Source organism: Cnephaeus nilssonii (genome assembly GCF_951640355.1).
Source record: "Cnephaeus nilssonii genome assembly, chromosome: 11".
Taxonomy (NCBI): domain Eukaryota; kingdom Metazoa; phylum Chordata; class Mammalia; order Chiroptera; family Vespertilionidae; genus Cnephaeus; species Cnephaeus nilssonii.
Window position 1 is genome coordinate 83383911 of NC_137082.1, and position 17980 is coordinate 83401890.

Here is a 17980-nt window from a genome sequence, read left to right on the forward strand (position 1 = left end):
GTTCTGTGTCAGTGCCCAAGGAGGCGGGGCTTATTCACGTATTCACCAATAGGCTGGGGCCACAGATCGCCTGCGGGTGGGACCAGTCCTCTATGGCCTGGATCGTCCCTGGGGAGGGAGGGCCTCAGAGACGCAAGGCTTTGTCTATCACCCGTGTCACTTTGTTCGGCTGACTTGGGGCCTCCCATTGGGCTACCAGCCTCGGAAAGGCAGTGTGAGCAGATTTCCCTGTCCTTCCCCAGCACACATATGGGCCCCAGGCTCTGGCTGATTCCCTTCGCCTTCCCTGACCTGGGCTTCCCACCCCCTCCCCCCCGACCCTCCCGGCACACACCTCTGCTGGACTCTCTCTGCCAAGACTGGGAGCTCCGTGAGGACAGGGACCAACAGGCCTGCTTGTCCTGGCACACTCAGCCTGAGCAGGGTCGGGATCTGGGAGAGGGGAGGGGGAGGGCAACATTACAAATGCTGTTCTATGTTCTTTACATGTTTAGCAACTCCTTTAATCCTCCTACAGACCCTGGGAGGCTGATGCTATTATTCCTTCATTTTACAGGGGTGGGAACTGAGGCACAGAGAGGTTAGGTCCTTTATGCAAAGTCACACAGCCATCAAGAGGAAGAGCCAGGCTGACTGTCACAGTTCAGCTCCAGGCCATTCTTTAGCTGTTACACTATGTTATATACGCACGTGCATAGGTATTCATTTGGGGGATGGGTGGGCGCGCTCAGAGCGCTCCGCTGTGGCTACTTTAGGAGAGCGGCCCCACATGCCCACCGGGCCACGTGGAGTCCCGGCGCAGAGTTAGGGCTCCATGAGGTTGGGCCCCAGGGTAGCTCCCTCCTGCTTTGGCCATTGTGGGCAGGGAGGAGGCCGCCAGGCAGGGCAGAGCCCAGGACTCGGAGGCCCAGACGGGGCGGCTGGCACCTTCTGGGCTCGTGGAGGGCCAAGAGCTGTGGACAGCTCCCTCTGCCCGGGCTCCGAGCTAAGATACCGCGACCCGGGCCGCCAGCTTAGAGGGAGCCTCTGCTTCCTTCCATTGTCTCTGCCCGGCACACCCATGTGTTCCCGCAGTGACCTGAGGCCGGAGCGAGAGAGGGAGGGAAGGGGCCGCCGGAGCTGCTCCGGGCGGGAGAAGGGAAATGAGAGGGGAAGACGTGGTGTTTTTCCTTGTTTGTGTTTTGTATTAAAGAAAGCAGATAATATCCTTTGAGAAAACCATTAAACAAAGCATATCCTAAAGCCACAGAGGCCATTGTGGCTGCCTGGAGCCCGGAATTCATTCAAGCCTTTTTTACTGCATTGTCCCAGGCAAGATAGGGTGGGAGGGAGAGACTATTATTATTTTTAATATGTTTTTATTGATTTTAGAGAGGGAGGAAGAGAGAGGGGGAGAGAGAAACATTGATGTGACATCAATGGCCTGCATCCCATATGCACCCCGACAGGGGAACGAACCTGCAACCTGGGCATGTGCCCTGACCGGGATTTGAACTGGCAGCCTTTCAGGGCACGGGATGATGTTCAAACAACTGAGCCACACCGGCCAGGGTGGGAGAGACTGTTATTAAAATATATTTGGAGACGTGTCGTTCTCTCCCTAACTCAGTAGGAGTCTAGACTGAGACCAGGGTCCCTGTGTCCTCCTGAGCCTGTTGCCCTTCCAGTGCCTCCCTTGGAGGCTCCCCGAGACTGGCCAGTCCTGGCACAGCCAGAGCTGCCATTATCCATCCACACACTCCCCACCTTGATCAGGGGATGAACCCTGAGCCCCACAGAACTGCCTCTCTCTAATTCGTTGCATAAGCTCTCTGGGCCTCAGTCTCCCTGTCTGTAGAGTAGGGTTTGGGGCAGTGGACCATGTCCAAAACACTGGACCCTGTCACTCCCTCTCTCACCCTGAGCGTGGCCAAGGTCCCGTCCCCAGGTGTCCCAGCCTCAAGCCACCCCACCCCCTCTTCCCAGACCTCCAGGCCTAGATACCACCACCCCCGGCCCCAGGTTGTCCATAATGGATCAGCAGCTCTCTCCCCACATCCCATCAGAACATACTTTTCTGCTGAGCAGAGGGAGGTGGTAAGAACAGAGGTGGCCATCGGCCCAGCTTCTGCACACAATCCTGCCTGGGGCCTGCATTTCTGGGATCAGCCCCACGTAATAAGCAGAAAAGTGTCTCTCCAATCGGGAAGTAAATGTACAGACGTGGTTGTCATGATGACGATACGTAAAAGACCACCCTTAGGATTTCCCCTGGGCACGTAGCTATGTGCATGTTCCCCCTCACGGCTCCTCGGGAGGATAAGGAATGAGGATCTTGGGTAAAACGGCACAGGAGCCCTGGGCGAGGGTGAGGGACCTGGGTTCTAGCACGTCCCCTTTGCACGAGGCTCAGGGTTTGCAGGGGGCTCCTCTCCTTGGCCCTGTCACCCGTCTGTCACTGAGAGGAGAAGATGCTGACATTCCTGGTGTGTTGGGGAGCTTGTGAGGGAAGTGACTGGTCAGTGGGACAGGCTGTGAGTCCAGGATGTGGTCCCAGCCCTGTGGCCAACTCTGCAAGACCTAAAACCGCTCATTCACCTCTGGACCTGAGCATTCTCATCTGCCATTTGAGTGACAGGATACGATGAATTCTGAGGTCCCCTGTGTGTCCCTGCTGCTTTTGATTCTGTAATTCCAGCATCATTGCCTGGTGGGAAGTCCATTCGCTCTGGTGCTTTCCATGTTTCAGTCTGGCTTTGGCGGTCGGAGTCTGGTCTTTCCAAGCGCTCCATTTCCTGCTTCAATAGACGTCCTGATGGTTAGTTTGGTCCCAGAAGTTCCCATGCTCTTTCAGAAGTTGCTAACGCTGCCCCTCCTCCCCACACCCCAGGGCTACCACCCGATGCCCCATGAAGTGGAGATTGCGCACACGAAGAAGCTGTTCCGGAGGAGAAGAAATGACCGAAGGTAGGAGAGGCTGCGTCTCGAGCTTCTGCTCTTACCTTCCCGTCGCCCACCCGTAGCTCCGTCGCTCCCGGCCCGTGCTTTGATACCTGTGAGCTGGGCACGTGGGCTGGTAGGTAACCCGTCGGGCAGCGGCAGCTATGCTTCCCCCGCTGGACCCCGGAAAGGATGCTCCCCGAGTCCAGGAGGCATCCGTGCGGTCCAGGGGGAGAAATGCTCTTCCCACGGACCTCACAGCTGCAGCAGCAGCCCAGGGGCCAGGACGCAGCCGGCGGTGCTTTGAGACATGGCCTCCAGGAGGCTCCGGAGATCACAGTTCCAAGGGTGTCTGTCTTTCCTCCGCCCCATGCTCAGCTCTGCCGTGGCGGGCGGCCCACAGCTCAGCCCCTGTGCGTGCTGCTGCTCTCAGATGCCTGCAGAGCATTGAACTGCAGCAGGAACCAGGACCTCCCTGGCGTCCAGAGCCCCAGAGCCCCAGAGCCCGGGCGATACGGGGCCAGAACAGCGCCCTGAGGCAGCCCTGAGTGGGAACAAGCAGCGAGGCTGGCCCGGCATCCGGGAGGGCTGCCTGTGTTTCCTCCGAGGCGTTCTGACAGGGAACGGTCTCCCAGGTTTGTTTGAATTCTGAGGTCCCCTGTGTGTCCCAAATGGAAAACCCCAGGTGCAGAACAGTCTTTGCAGTGTGTGGCCATTTGTGCAAAGAGGTATTGGGGGATATATATATAAATATATATATATATATATATATATATATATATATATATATATATATATATATATTTTTTTTTTTTTTTTTCTTGAACATGCATATAAGTGACTTCTGAATGGAAATATTAAAAAGGGAGGGAGGGGGGAGGAAGGAAGGAGGCCGGCCTGTGGAATTAAAATGAGGTGTTCCTCTAGAGGGAGTTTCTTCTTAGATAAAGGCGAGGCTTGTGGTTTTACCTTGAATGGACAGAGAACGTTCTCAGAGAGCCCAGAAGCAGCCCAGCCGACACCTTGCTCAGAGAACTAGAAGTGCCTGTTCCCGCGCAGCTCCTGAGGTCAGCGCTGGGCTGCCCACGTCCCGGGTCCTCCCTCCACACTGGGCTCTGAACGAGGAGTGAGGAGGGGGTGGAGGACCGGGCACCCGAATGCCTCGTCATCGGCCGGCGGGTTTAGCGGGTCTGCGCTGGGAGAAGGGCAGCCCTGGCTTAGAGAGGAGAAGCCCCGGGCGCTCTTACCCAGTGACATGAGGAGGGGGGACTGGGCCAGGAGAGCTGGATTAAGCCCTGCCCCTGGTTACTGTGCTGTGTGCTCCCTCCTTGCTGTGCAGCTTCAGAGAGGCTAATTCCTGGTTTCTGGGTTCCTGGCAGGCGGAAGATGTGGGGAGCACCCCTCTAAAGGGGACTGGGGCTCACAGGGGTGGTGCTGGGGAGTGCAAAGGCTTGGCGTCCCTCCTCCCCTGCCCCATGGTCCCCAGAGAGCCTGTCTGGAAGCGGGGGCGGCCCCAGGCTTCCGAGTGAGAGGCACCCTCTGACCTGCTTCCCCTGGCTCAGCATCCAGGTCCCCACCTCCACTCGGGCCAGGTCGCCCGGCTCAGCGGGAGTCCCCTGGCCCGCGCCGGCCTCCGGAAGGCAGCGGCGTGACCCAGGAATGTAGGAAGAGGAGCGTGACACGAGGCACTGGAAGCTGCCCTTCCGCTGGGCCGCTCCGTGTTAACAAACGCCCGGGTTAGGTCAGCACACCTCGCAAAGGATGTGGACCCGGGACGGAGTCCAAAGCCAGGCAATAAAGATGATTAAAGGGATGGAAAGTACGTCCTGCGAGGAGAGGCTAATGGACGGGGCCAGAGACACGGAGGCTGCAGGGGAGGGACGCTCTCACCGGTAAACTCGTGAGAGATTTCTACAGAAAGAGGGCTGAGGAGCTGCTGCCTCCACGGTCCCGGGGCCCCAAACCGAGGAAACCGGCGGGAAGGGAGCGAGCACGCCCAGCTGGACCGAAGACACACTCAAGGAGCGAACGCCATGACCGTCAGAGGTCAGGCCCTGCCATTCAGGCAGCTGTCGCACACTGAGCGAGTTGTGTGTGCGGGTCGGGGCTCCACCTTTATTCAGTCTAGCATAGGGACCCGTCTGGCACTCAGCCTCCCAGAGTCCCCGGGCGGGGCACGCTCAGGAGAAGAGCAGCAGCCAGAGAGTGTAAGAACCTCGTTATCGGGGCTCAGAAGCCAGCACCAGAGGCCTCCTGAGTCCTTGGTGGAGCGTGTGATTCTGACATTGGAGGGCCGGCTGCTCACAGCTTGGAGCAGGAACTTACAAACTGGGCTCTGGTCTTCCCGCAGGTCCACATCGTCTCCCAGCTCGGGGTGGACTCAGGGTGTTCGGGGGAGTTGAAGTCTGAGGCACGCGCTGTGGAATTAGACACTAGGCGTGAACGCTCCTCTGCTCGCTAACTCTGATCTGGGCAAATTGCTTCCTGCCTCGAAAGCTCTGTTTTCTCTTCTGTAAAATGGGTCTGTAATTGGGAGGCTTACACGAGCTACTCCCTGTAAGGTACCTGGAACGGTCTTAGCACCAGCTCACTCCTCGCATCAGAGGGGTTCGAGGCCCTCAGGAAACGCCGTGAGGTGGGAGTGGAGGAGATGTCTGCAGCGAGGGGTGGGTCTCATCTCCTGGTCTCAGGGGTGCAGGGTTTGCCCCGGAGCCCAGGGAGCTGTGCCTTGCAGCCCCTCCGGGGTGCCCAGGATCAGTTGTTCCACCTCCTGGATCAACTTTTTAAGCTCTGCCCTCTGTGGGGGCCAGTGGGAAGGCCCCGCCGGAGAGGCTCTGCTGATCGCTCCCGTCCAAGGGGCTGGGGACGTCTTTTCCTTGTGTACCAGATAAAGGTTAAGCTCGGAAACAGTGCAAAGGTTTACTCCTTAGAATTGCTCCTAAAACTTACACAACTGGTAACTACTTGTTTATTCTGGGAAACTGGTCAGAGATGTTTGCTGATTCCAGACAAAATTGTGCATTTTGTGATGTAAACGTGCTGAATGAGTATTTCATGCATCCCCCAAAGAGCAAGGTGCCTTCGGGCGCTCCGTCCCATCCAAGTTGGAGACCTGCTGACCGGGAGGGGGGCCGCGACGGTTTGTCTCCCGCCTCAAGTTCCCCACCGTCGGGATGCAGGGCAGAGGAGCAACCTCGGAACAGGGCCGAGTCCTGGCCGTGCGCGGACCGGACCCACTGCCTGGGTGGGCCTGGGGTGGGGTCTCACCTCTGGGTGTGGGATCTGCTCTACTCCTGCCCCTCCCCCACCCCCGCTCCATTGGAAGAGATGAGCATCCTGAGGCTGTGAACGGATCTCTGTCAGAGTCTGTGATCCCTGGGAAACCCACTCTGGGATGGAGATCAACGGCAGGACACTTACCAAGGAGCGCCCCGGGGACCATAGAGTCCAGGGAGGGCAGGGCAGGACTGGGCAGAGGGAGGAGGTGAGCTGCAGCGTGGTCTGGGCAGTTCTGAAGTCAAGGTGACTTTTTAGAGTGAAGGGGCAGGTCCTTATGTCCCCATGTCTTCTGGTCATCAGATGGGGACTGCTCAGGGGTGGGTGTGACCTTGGGCTGGGAGTTCTCTTAGCCCAGGGCAGTTTTCCTAGGGGCAGGGTGCCCAGAGAGCTCCAGAGAAGTCCCCCCCCCAGCCCCCCACCCATCCCTGGTCCCCGGGAGGTGCTGCAGGGCCACATGCTGGGCGCTCTGGGGTGAGCAGATCCTCCAGCAGCTACAACTGACCACAACTGTGGCTTGGTGTCCTCTTAATTGTGGAACCAAGTAAGACCTCATCCCTCCTTCCCTTCCTCTGCCAGCCTGTGCCAACCCCCCCCCCCCCCCGCCCCCCTTGGGTGCCAGACTCTTTCTCCAGGGACAAACAGGATATCTGCACTCAAATACGAAAATGTAATTTCAGAATTGTCATTAACCCTCGTGAAGCCACTCCATGGCACACCTGACAATGCACCCCATGCTCATTCCATCCTGGAGGCCACCTTACTCCCCTCCTCCTTACATCTGAGCTGTGGGCAAGGAGGACCCTGGGAGACGATGCCAGCGCCTCCTTACTCCCCATCTCTAAGTCACAGTTGCTCTCTGGAGCTTGCCCCTCCCTGGTCACCTCAGACACTTCTCCAGGAGTCCTGCATCCCATGAAGGCGACTCCGTCCTGGATCGTGCCCACCAGGAGCTGAGCAGGAGTTAACCGAGTATGGAGCCTGGATCTCTGTCAGCTCTTACACATGAGTCACTCAGCCCCTTTGGAAGTAGTCAATCCTCACTATTCATGGATTGCATACTTGAGAATTTACCTCCTCTCTGCAGTTCATTTGCAACCCTCCATCTACTCACAGTGTTTTCGTGGTTATTCATGGACAGAATGGGGAAACACTCGAGTCGCCCGGCACCCACCTGACCAGCCAAGGAGATGCCCTGCCTCCTGGTTTCAGTTCTCACACCGTGCTCCGCGTCCTCTCAGCGATCCGTGTAATGCCGTGTTTCTCGCATTCGTGTGCTTTTGTTGGGGAATTTGCTGTTTAACATGACACCCAAGCGTAGAGCTGAAGTGCTGTCCCGTGCTCCTAAGCGCCAGCAGGCTGCGATGTGCCTTCCGGAGAAAACGCGTGTTCGATGGGCTTCCTTCGGGCCTGCGTTGCGGTGCTGTTGGCCGGGAGTTCAGTGTTGATAACAGGGAATCAACAATGTATATTAAATGAGCAGTCTTTAAACAGAAGCACACATAAAACGGGCTGTGCGTGGATCAGTGGGAGACAATGCAGGGAGCAGTGGCTCACGGAACCTCCCCCGGTTCTGCCCCTGGGAGCCATGGTCCAGTAGTCAGTAATTCAGTGTTTTCGGGATTTTGTAGAACAGCCAGGGTTGACTGGGCTCGCTCTTTAAAACGGGGAGAGAGATGCTGACGAGCAAGGAGCGTGAGAGTGATGGCATTTCGGGCCTGAGTAATTTATCTTGTTTGTGCGGTGGTAGCAGAAAGGGGGGGTAGGGGGAGAGCAGGGGACCCTTCCTCTGCCTGTTGTCACCTGGCTGGGGTTTCACGGCGGGGACTGCTGCTTCGTTTACCCCATCCTGGGACGGCACGTCCCTGACGCCCTCCAGGCTGCTCGGCCCTGCAGCGACCATCACCGCCATCCTGTCATCGGGCACCCAGGGGCCGGTGAGACAGATCCACGCTGCCACTGCCCGCGGTTTGCCTTTATATCCATCCCAGCGAGGAAATTGCCCTCATTAAGTCCCTGCTAAAGATAGATAAGAAAATGGGACAGGCAAACCCCCACCTGGCAGGCAGCCCTGTCAGATTCGAAGCAGAATGAGTCAGATCGGGATTATTTTTAGGCTCCTCTCCTCCGCCCCACGCCCACCTCGCGCGGGCTCCCTTGGAGAGAAGAGCAGCTCGTTTCTTGAAGCCAGATGTCCAGGTCCGTGTGTGACGGACGCACAGGCACTGCTCTGCCTGGAGAAGGCCGCAGCCCGTGTGCCCATGGTGACGGCCAGACCACCCTCTGGACAGTGCCCGCCGTGCCAAGGCTAGCCCAGGACTCACCTGTGAGCCCCCTCCTGCCCCTCTTTCCTGGCACGTGCCTCATGCTCAGGCCCTGCTCCCAGCATCACACGTCACAGGAGAGCGGACAAGGTCCCCCAGGGAAGGGCCAGCGTGTCCCTCGCCCAGCACCTGCATCTGTGTGGGGTCATTTTGTTCATTTTGGTGGGATACCCGGATGCCGGGCCTGCCCACCCTGCCGTGGGCATCTCCTAGTGCAGTAGTCGGCCGCGGCTCACGAGCCACAGGCGGCTCTTTGGCCCCTTGAGTGTGGCTCTTCCACAAAATACCACGTGCGGGCGCGCACGTACAGTGCGATTGAAACTTCGTGGCCCATGCGCAGAAGTCGGTTTTCGGCCTGGGCGAGTCTATTTTGAAGAAGTGGCATTAGAACACTCAAGGGGCCAAAGAGCCGCATGTGGCTCGCGAGCCGCGGTTTGCCGACCACTGTCCTAGTGTGTGCCCACTGCTGGGAAGTGGAGCATTGCTCCTCTTCTTTCACTCTCTTCCCCTTTTTCCAGCCATTAGATTTCACTCAGACCTCGTAAACCCTAGGTGGCAAAGGAGGACCCGCTGGGGCAGGGGTGCACATGCCCGTTAGCCAGGAGAGCAGGCGCGGTGCCGGCTGGGAGACATAAAGGCCGTCTCCTCGGGGTCTCCACTGGTTCCTGGGGTCCCGGAAGTAGAACAGACCCCAGGAACCAGCCTCGGGAGTTGGTTTAATTACTCCTCCTCGAGGGCTTAGTGTTTTTTTTCTGAAATGCTGGGCATTCAGAGGTTGGCCCACAAATGTTAACCCCGGCCCTGCCTCCCTTGCCGGAGCAGACGGCAACTGGCGACTCGGAGGGCTCCTCTGCACCAAGCCACGCGGCCTCCCGGGGCAGTGTGTGTGGTGGGCAGCCCGGCCTGGGCTTCAGGGCTTGCTCACCCCCCACCAGCCAGCAGGTTCTGAGAAAATGAGGACCCTCACCGAGCTCACTCTTCTCATTGTCCCCCTGCAGCGTGCAGGGATGCCAGAGGTGGCATGCCATGGCAGGTGGTGAGAAGCCCCATCCTGGCACCTGACTCTGAGTCCAGAGACAGGACCTCGCCCCCTCTTCTTCCTGTCATTTGCTCCTGGGACCCCGGTGCCCCGGGCAGCGTGCCAAGAGGAAAGAACGCTGGACCAGCAGTTGTGTTGGTCTTCATCCTTGTGCTGTGGCCCAGGGTACTTCCCTTATTTCTGTTGCCCCCAGTTTTCTCAGATATAAAATAGGGCTCCTGATTCCAGCTCTCCCAGGTATTAGGGAGAGTGCAGGGCTGAAGATGGAGGAAAAAAAACACATACCTCCCAGGAATATTCCAATAACCCAGAGGCCAGTTGGGCCTTTTGTTGCAAATAACCAGTGCCCTGTGTGTCTTCAGCCCAACTCATGCGCCCTCTCCAGAAAGTTCTAGAAAGCCATGTCTGCTGTTCCTGTATATACCTTTCAGGACAAAATCTGGTCCTGTCCGCACCCTGGACACCCAACCATGCCTTGCTGAGCCCCCATACTCCCAGCATCCTGGCTGCCTGAGATGGGACGCTGCCTGGGACCACCTTACTCATAGGATGGGTTGTGCACCCCATTAGTTCTGGTCCTCAGTCCCCTGGGCAAGCCGGGCCCACCTCAGTCCCCACCTAGAAGCCACTCAGCCATTGAATGAGCACTTCTGCGGTCAAGATGCACTGGACCCTTTACCAATCTCAGCTCATATAATCTTTCCAACAACCCTGGCAGGGAGATGCTATTTTTATTCCCGTTTCACAGATGAGGAAACTAACTCAGGCTCAGCACCCAGAGGTGAAGTAGCTGAGCCTGAGTCTGATGTCAGAGCCTGTGCCACCACCCAGTTTCCTGCTGGGGAACGTCCTCGGCCCCCTCCTCGGCACGCTGGGCTTCTCCATGCACCCCCTGATTAAGTCACGTGCCAGGGTGTTGAGGGCAGGATGGGAGCTGCTGTTTTCAAATGGACTGAGGAGAAGATTAGCTCGTGATCCAGAGCATGTTTGAACGGTGAGATTTCAGACAAGACCCGCGAGACAGGATTGCCCTTCCTCTGCCTTCGGCACCCCTGCACCGGGCCGGTCATGCCGGGAGATCCCTGGTCCGGGTGATTCATGCGTGGACATACCTAGGAAGTCTCTGCAACAGCCTAGAGATTTCCCAGATTTGGGGGTGGGGGGAGGGCACCCAGTGAGAGGAAGGACAGTGTGAGGCCCAGGACGGTGGGCAGCTCAGCGGAGGGCAGTCTGGCCGGGAGGGCTCCCTCCGGCTGCCAGCTCTCCCCCGTCCCAGAGGACAGCCCAGCGCGCGAGGGTGCCCTTCACTCCCCAGGGCTCCCAGCAGGGACGGGAGCACAAGTTTTAAAAATACCAGGGAGCCTGCCTGCCTGAGTCAGCATTTGCCCTGAGCTCTGAAAGTTATTTCTGAGTCTTCCCAGTAATTTAAGTTTAGCCCTTTCTTCCAATGCGTGTGTTTTGGGGAAGCCAAGGTGGCCTCGATTATGGTTTGGAGTATTTTGGGAGCCCCAGGTTTCCAGAAGTGATGCAGGGGCTCAATTAGGGAAGACACCAGCAAACTGAAGAAAAATTACTCGGGGAAGCAGGCCCTAGGGTCCCCGGAGGAGATGCCTGTGCTTAGCACCCAGGGGGGACATTAAGACCAAGGTGTCCCCGGTGTTCCCAGTGGTCATCTCAGCTGTCTGAGCACACAAGGGCATCTTAGTGCCCTTCAAAATGCAGAATGGCCCGGCCAGTGTGGTTCAGTTGGTTGAGCATTGTCCCATGAGGCAGCCGATTGATGTTCCCCCCCCCTCCCTCCCTCCCACCCTCCCTCCCTTCCTTTTTCCCTCCCTCTTTGTCTAAAATCAGTAAAAACCTATTTTAAAAAAAATTTTTTTAAATGCAGAATGGATGGACTTGCCGGTTCTTTCCAAGTAGGCCTGGACAGACAGCCAGAGTACCAGCAATTCATGGGAGCTTAAAACATACAGTGGCCGGCACATTAATATTGCAGAGGTTTTTGGGGGAATTATTAGACTGCATATAACCTTTCAAATAGACCTTCAGAGCCCCCTACCGATGCCAGCTGTACCTGACCTGTTCCTCACCCACCCCCCAGACAGGCCTGCCCAGCCTGCCTTTCCCACCTCGCTCCTGCCCTTGCTCACTGCACTTCCAGACCCCCGACTCTCGGCCCCTTGAACAGGCCAACCTCTCTCCTGTTCGCACGTGGCTGGCCCCTCTGCCCAGGACCTTGCTCACCTGACTCTTACCCTTGGAGCACCCTCTCCTTTACAGGTTCTGCCTGTCCCACCCTTCACTATCCTAACTCTTTTTAGTCCTCTCTGATCTTCCCAGCCCTTTCCCACAATTGCTGGGTGTGTCAGGCCTGGCAGGGACTGAGAGAGCTCTCCCTGCCACGCTCGAGTTCGCCGGCTCACCTGGAACAGGTGCAGCAGCCGAGGGATTCGGGGGTGGGCAGGAGGCATGAGAGCGTGCGACACTCATGTGTGGGAGGGCGGGCGAGCCCCCATATCCTGAGTCACCTCTCCAGGTGAACAGATGAGCCCAGAACAGAAGCAGCCGCCCGAGCCGGCATTGTCCATGGGGCAGCCCTCCCTCAGGAATACGGCTGCCCTTGTGTGGTCTTCAAGGGGAGGAGTCCATGGACAAAGACTCCAACTCCAGGCTTTCGGTTTGTCAGCACTGGCACTTAACTCAGGAAAGACACGTGTGGACTCAAAACATGAGAAACGTTTTTGAGGAAAAAGATTACTCTATGGATCTGTGTGCATGTTTGGTCTGGTGGCCGAGTGGCCACAGCAAACACATGTTCTGCACTGGCTGGGTGCCAGGGAGCAGATGGCATGGCCTGGCCACCCTGAGCAGGAAACGCGGTGCCTTTGAACTGTGAGCTGCGGCCATGGCTTGGAGAGGCTGGGCGGGGCCAGGGTGGGTGGGACAGGCCGCGGGCAGGATTCTGACTTTGCCCTCGTGTTCCAGAAGGTAGGAGATGATTGGTCAGGAGTAGGGTAGGGAAGGTGAGCAGTAGGGCCTCTCCAGGCAGGGTCCCTGGAGGCCAGCTCCCTCCCACGGACCCACCATGCAGTTTCGGTCCCACTGCCCTCAGGATAGCAGGGGAGTCTTAGACACCCTTTTCTAGCCGAAGCGCTGGCATATTCTTACTTTGGTGCTTACCCTGCCCACGTTGGGGAACACCATCTCTGCCTCCTCGTCCATCTCACCCCTCACTACCCTCAAGCAGCTCCTTGTATGCCCAGGTTTACCACCCTTCCATCCCATTATATGAACCGGGGTGTCGGTGATCAATCCGGGAACCCACGGCCGGTCGGTCTGCATTTTCACTGGAGCCTGCAGTGGTTGCCTAGAGGGGAGAGAATGATCCACTGCTGTGAGTGTCTAGCACACTGAGTAGCCAGTACAGGCGGGGGTAGAGAGGGAGGACGGGTGGGTTGCATTTTTTGAAGGCAGGATTTTGAGCTCCTAAAAACCTAAAACCATCTCACTGTGGGCAGACACCCTCTTTGCTCTTGCCTTCATTTTCTGGAAGTCACATCACTTGCGCCACTGCAGGGCCCTGGTGCCAGCCAAATGTGTAGGTGGCCCCTTGCGGGTGCTGACTCATGTAGATTTGGTTTGGGTCTCCTTGCCAGAAGCGAGACATCAGAGGCATGCCTTCACCTCTCATCTGTAAGAGAGGACATCTACCTTCTAAGACTGTCTTGCAGTTCAAATGAGATGATGCTCTGAAAGCAGGTAAAATGCCAAGGGACACACAAACATGAGGACTTATCACCTGTGTTTGTGTTCCTATACACGTGTCTGTTCGGAGTTGTGTTTGAGTGCTTTAGGGACTCTGCCAGTATCATTTCCAACGTTAGTTTGCTGGAAAAGGAGCTTGGCTTGGATGTTTGTATTGGTTCTCTATTGCTGTGTAACAAATTACTTCAAAACTTAGACCTTAAAGCAACAAACATTTATTATCTCGCACCATTTCTGAAGGTCAGGAACCCAGGAGCAGCTTAAAAGGGTGGTTCTGGCTCAGGGTCTGTCTTGAGATTGCGTTCAAGCTGTTGGCTGGGGCTCTAGTCATCTGAAGGCTCAACTGGGGTTGGAGGATCTGCTTTCAAGCTCACTCACAGGTTCTTAGCAGGTGTCTGTTCCTCACTAGTTTTTGGACACCAGGTGGAACTCTTCATAAGGCTACTTGTGACATAGCAGCTAGCTTCTCCCAGAGTATGATCTGAGAGGCAGAAGGCAGGCAGGCAGACAGTCAGACACCAAGATAGAAGATGCACTATTTTTTATGACCTAATCTTGGAAGTGACATTCTATCACTTCTGCCATATTCTGTTGGTCACACAGACTGCCCCGTTACAGTGTAGGAGGGGACTACAGGAGGATGTGAACCCCAGAAGGCCAGGATCAATGGGATCATCTTAGAGGCTAGCTGTCATCGCCCACCCTCTGGCCCCAATGATGCACATTCCTCCTACATGCAAATGTCTCATTTGATTATAGCATCAGCTCAGAGTCTAGAATGTTATCATCTATATCATGTTTAGGTATGCTTGAGGCTCTTCGGGTGCAATTCCTTACATACAACTTCTCAAGTTGTATGTAAGGTCCTTCTTGATCTCTGGGCCTGCACCCCACACATGTATCAACATACAGTTGTGGGACAAGCATAGGGTAACTGTCATAGACACCCGTATTCAAGAAGGAGGGAAACAAGAAACATGCAGAAGGCATTGGTCCATAGCAGTTTTGAAATCCAGCCAAGCAAATGTTGGAAGTTCCTTGATTAGATCTCGGCCCTACTCCTGCCCAGGAGTTATTCTACATAGCTCTTGGCTCTGCTCTCTACCCTCAGGGTCTCTCATGATATTGCAGTCATATTATTGGCCCGATGAATACTCTGGGCTCTTGGTTCTGCCTCAACGTCATTCTTTTCTGTGAATGGTAGCGTGTGTTTACAGCTGAGTCATGTTCTCAGCTAATTCCCTGCCAGTAGGTTTTGGAGGTCTAACAGCATATTTTCATTATATACAGTCTCAGTCCCTTCCAGCCCAGATTGTCAATGTTTCTGCTGATGTAATCCTTTGAAAAAGTTTATGGATATTTTGTGAATCCTATTGGGATCTACATTATTAAATAAAGCCCCACCCACAAATCTCTTTATGATCATCCCTTCTCCACTTTGGGTTTTGCTGAAGAACAATGCCCTTAAGCTTCTTTGAAGCTCTGTTGTTTGCAAAGATCTGAGTCACACATTTAAAATCTTAAAGCTTTTTGTCCAACTGAACAGTTCTCTGAGGCACCACCTTTCAAACTTAAAAGGATTGAAATCTTAACAAAGGATTTCAGAGTCACACACCCTCAGCCTCATCTTTGGACTATGCTTTCCTGAGAGTGCCTGGATTTGGTCTTTGCTCAGAAGTAATTTCCTAATGTTAGCATTGTTTGCCATATGGGACTCTTCAAAACTGGTAAGTCCTGGCTCCTTTTATGTGACAGTCTTTGTTTAGCTTCTGTTTCCCCTCTCTCGTTTCACCAAACCCAGAAAGAGAAGAGCAAGCAGCACCTTTCAGCACTCTGGCCAGAAATCTCTTCGCGAGATCATTCAAGACATTAGGTACCCTTTGTGCTTCTCACATAACTGTACGAGAGAGTGTTGCTAAACATTCTGCAGCCACATAACAAGACTCCCCTTCCAGTTCCCAGTAGCGTATGTCTCACGTCCCTTCCAGCTCTCACCAGCACCCTCCTCAAAGTCCACATTTCTGCTAACAGTTTCTTCATGGCACTTTAGGTTTTCCCTCCCCTCACAATCCTTCCGGTTCCTGCCCACGGCCCAGTCCCAAAGCCACTCACACATTTTAGATGTTTGTTATGTCAGCACCCCAATTCCAAGCACCAAAATCTGTATTAGTTAACTCTTGCTGTGTAACACATTACCCCCCAATTTTTTAGTAGCTGAAAGTAACAAACACGCATTATCTCACACAGTTTCTGAGGGCCAGGAATCCAGGGATAGTTGAAGTCCGTGGCCCTGGTTCAGGGTCTGCTGTGAGACACAGTCAGGCCGTTGGCGGGAATTTCAGCTGTCTAAAGATTGGATTCCGATGGACTGGCAGATTCACCTCCGGGCTCGCCGACGCGGCTGTTGGCGGCCTTCGTTCCTCGCTGGCTGGTGGCTACAGGCTTCATTTCCTTGCCATGTGGTCTCTCTGTAGGGTGCTCATAACAGAATGAGATGTGGGAGAGGAGCGGGGCGGGGGAGGGGGGGAGAGAGACGCTGCCACAACTTTTGTAACCTAATCTCACAGGTGACATGCCATCCCTTCTGCTGTATTCGATTGGTCACACACACTAACCCTGTTGGAAAGGACTGCACAAGGGTGTGAATGCCAGGGTGTGGGGACCATTGAGGGCCATCTTTATCTGCTTCTAGTTCCTTCCCTGCATCATTGCTCTTTCTTTTCCACTTCCGATGACCTAGTAAAACCCACCAACAGTTTTTTCGTGTTTACCCTGTCTTCTGGTTCAACTCCGATCTTTCCGAGGATGCTCTCCTCGTCCTGTCCTCCCTCTGTACGTTCATCCTATTTGTCTGAGGCTCCTCCTACATTGGAGTCCAATTTAGAATGTTCCTCCCTGGGGAAGGTTTTAAGCCAAAGGATGCTGCCGCCTGAGCTTCAGAACATACCTGTCCTCCAGAGGGTCCAGCAGGTAGTTCCAGGAAAAGGGAACTTTTCCAAGACACATACACACACACACTATTTTACCTTAAATGCTATCCTCTCCATGATTATCAAATGTAGGGCTTTAGCTGGAGGCATATGGAAATACTTGAATCTGCCAGACATCGACAGGCAAGGCTTCCTTGGGTAGGAGAGAAAAGAATACAGATATTAACAACATAAAGATGTCTTACGCAGCCTTTTTCAGAGCATCCCACCACCGGCCTGGGAGGCAGAGGAGACACAGGCCGGTGTGCCCAGTATAAGAGTGATGCAGGTGAGACGCGAAGAGGCTGCGGGATTCACTCAAGACCTGGCAGCTCGGAAGCTGGCCCGGATGTTGGAGTGTCCAGATTCCTTCCCACAGGGGGACACATGCTTGTCTTTTACCCCCACCGTTCCCCCATAGGGCACCTGGGAGTGGTGAGATGGAAGGAAATTCTCTCAGTCTGCCCAAGGCTTTTTGTTTCGTGAGAGCAGGGTTGCGAGAGGAGTCAGCAGGTCCCGTCTCTTCTGGGCCATGCCGTGGGGAATGCCGCCAGCTCGCTGTGCCCTCAGCCCACCTCGGAGCGCTGGTCCTCCCTCCCCCTCGCAGCCCCGTTTCCCTGGAAATCCACACTAGCCCGTTCCTTCTTCAGGCCTCTCAGAGCCAGCTTTTCTTTAAGGGTGTAGTCCATCCTAAGCTTCCTCCATGCATTTGCAGGAGGTCTTAATTCCGATGAGGGTAGTGGCAATTTGGGGTCCCATACAGGGTGTAGTTGGAGATAGAGCTTGCATCTCCCCCTGAAGCAGGTTCGCTCTCTGCAAGGCCGTGAGGGATGTGGGGTTCTTCAAACCCCATTGAGCCGCCCTGCGAGCCCCAGCTCACATCCCCGATGGGACTATCCAGCAGGGGAGAGACCCGGCGGGAGGGGAGCCCTGAGGCCTCGCCCCCTCCCTCTGGGGCTGGCAGTCGGAGGGACCTTCAAAGCTTCCCCTTATTCGGGCAATGACTACCCACCAGAAACACGTCAGGGCTGCCCCCTCAAGCATTGCTGTGGTCAAAGAGTTGGCGTCAGATTCGCTACATGAAAGTCGTTCCCGTCCCAGGATTCGTTGAGATTCGTTTGCACCCTGTTTCTCGCCCGGGCATCATTCCGGGGGAGAAAAGGAAGTTTTCTTTCAGAGACCAAAGAAAGCACTGTGCAGGGTAGGCCTCCCTCCCTCAGGGTCCCGGCCGCTGGGAGCAATGCCTGTCTCCTGGGCTGTCCTCACAGGTGACGGTCTGTGCCTGGCATTCCAGGAGCTTACAGGCAAGTTGGAGAGAAGAGACACACTGGACAATTTACAGTTGATAACATTTGTGTTTGGGGGGGGTGTTTCTTTTGTACATCTGTATACATGTGTGTGCACATGTGTACATGTGTGTGGTATGTGCGTTGATGTGTGTGTTTCTGTATGCCCGTGTGTATATGCATGCACCTGTGTGTGTGTGTGCGCGTGCGTGTGTGCGTGCGTGCGTGCGTGTGTGTGTGTGTGTGTGTGTGTGTGTGTGATAGTGCAATTCCAGGCCATAGGCCCTGGGACTTCAGAGAAAGGAAAGAGTTCTCGGGTTCAGAGTAGCCAAGAAGCCTTCCTGGAGGAGAGGGAATTGATCCTCCCTTCAGTGGGGCCAGGCAGAAGGCAGGAAGCACCTT

General features: G+C 55.4%; 1 protein-coding gene across 7 annotated transcripts in view; it reads left to right on the forward strand.

The window, feature by feature from the left end:
• Nucleotides 1-17980, forward strand: part of CTIF (cap binding complex dependent translation initiation factor) — a 237028-nt gene that overhangs the window by 117949 nt on the left and 101099 nt on the right. For all 7 annotated transcript variants that reach the window (XM_079784588.1, XM_079784589.1, XM_079784593.1 and 4 more), the window contains one exon: nt 2870-2946. In XM_079784588.1, the coding sequence (XP_079640714.1) occupies nt 2870-2946 (77 nt within the window). The remainder of the gene's footprint in view (nt 1-2869; nt 2947-17980) is intronic.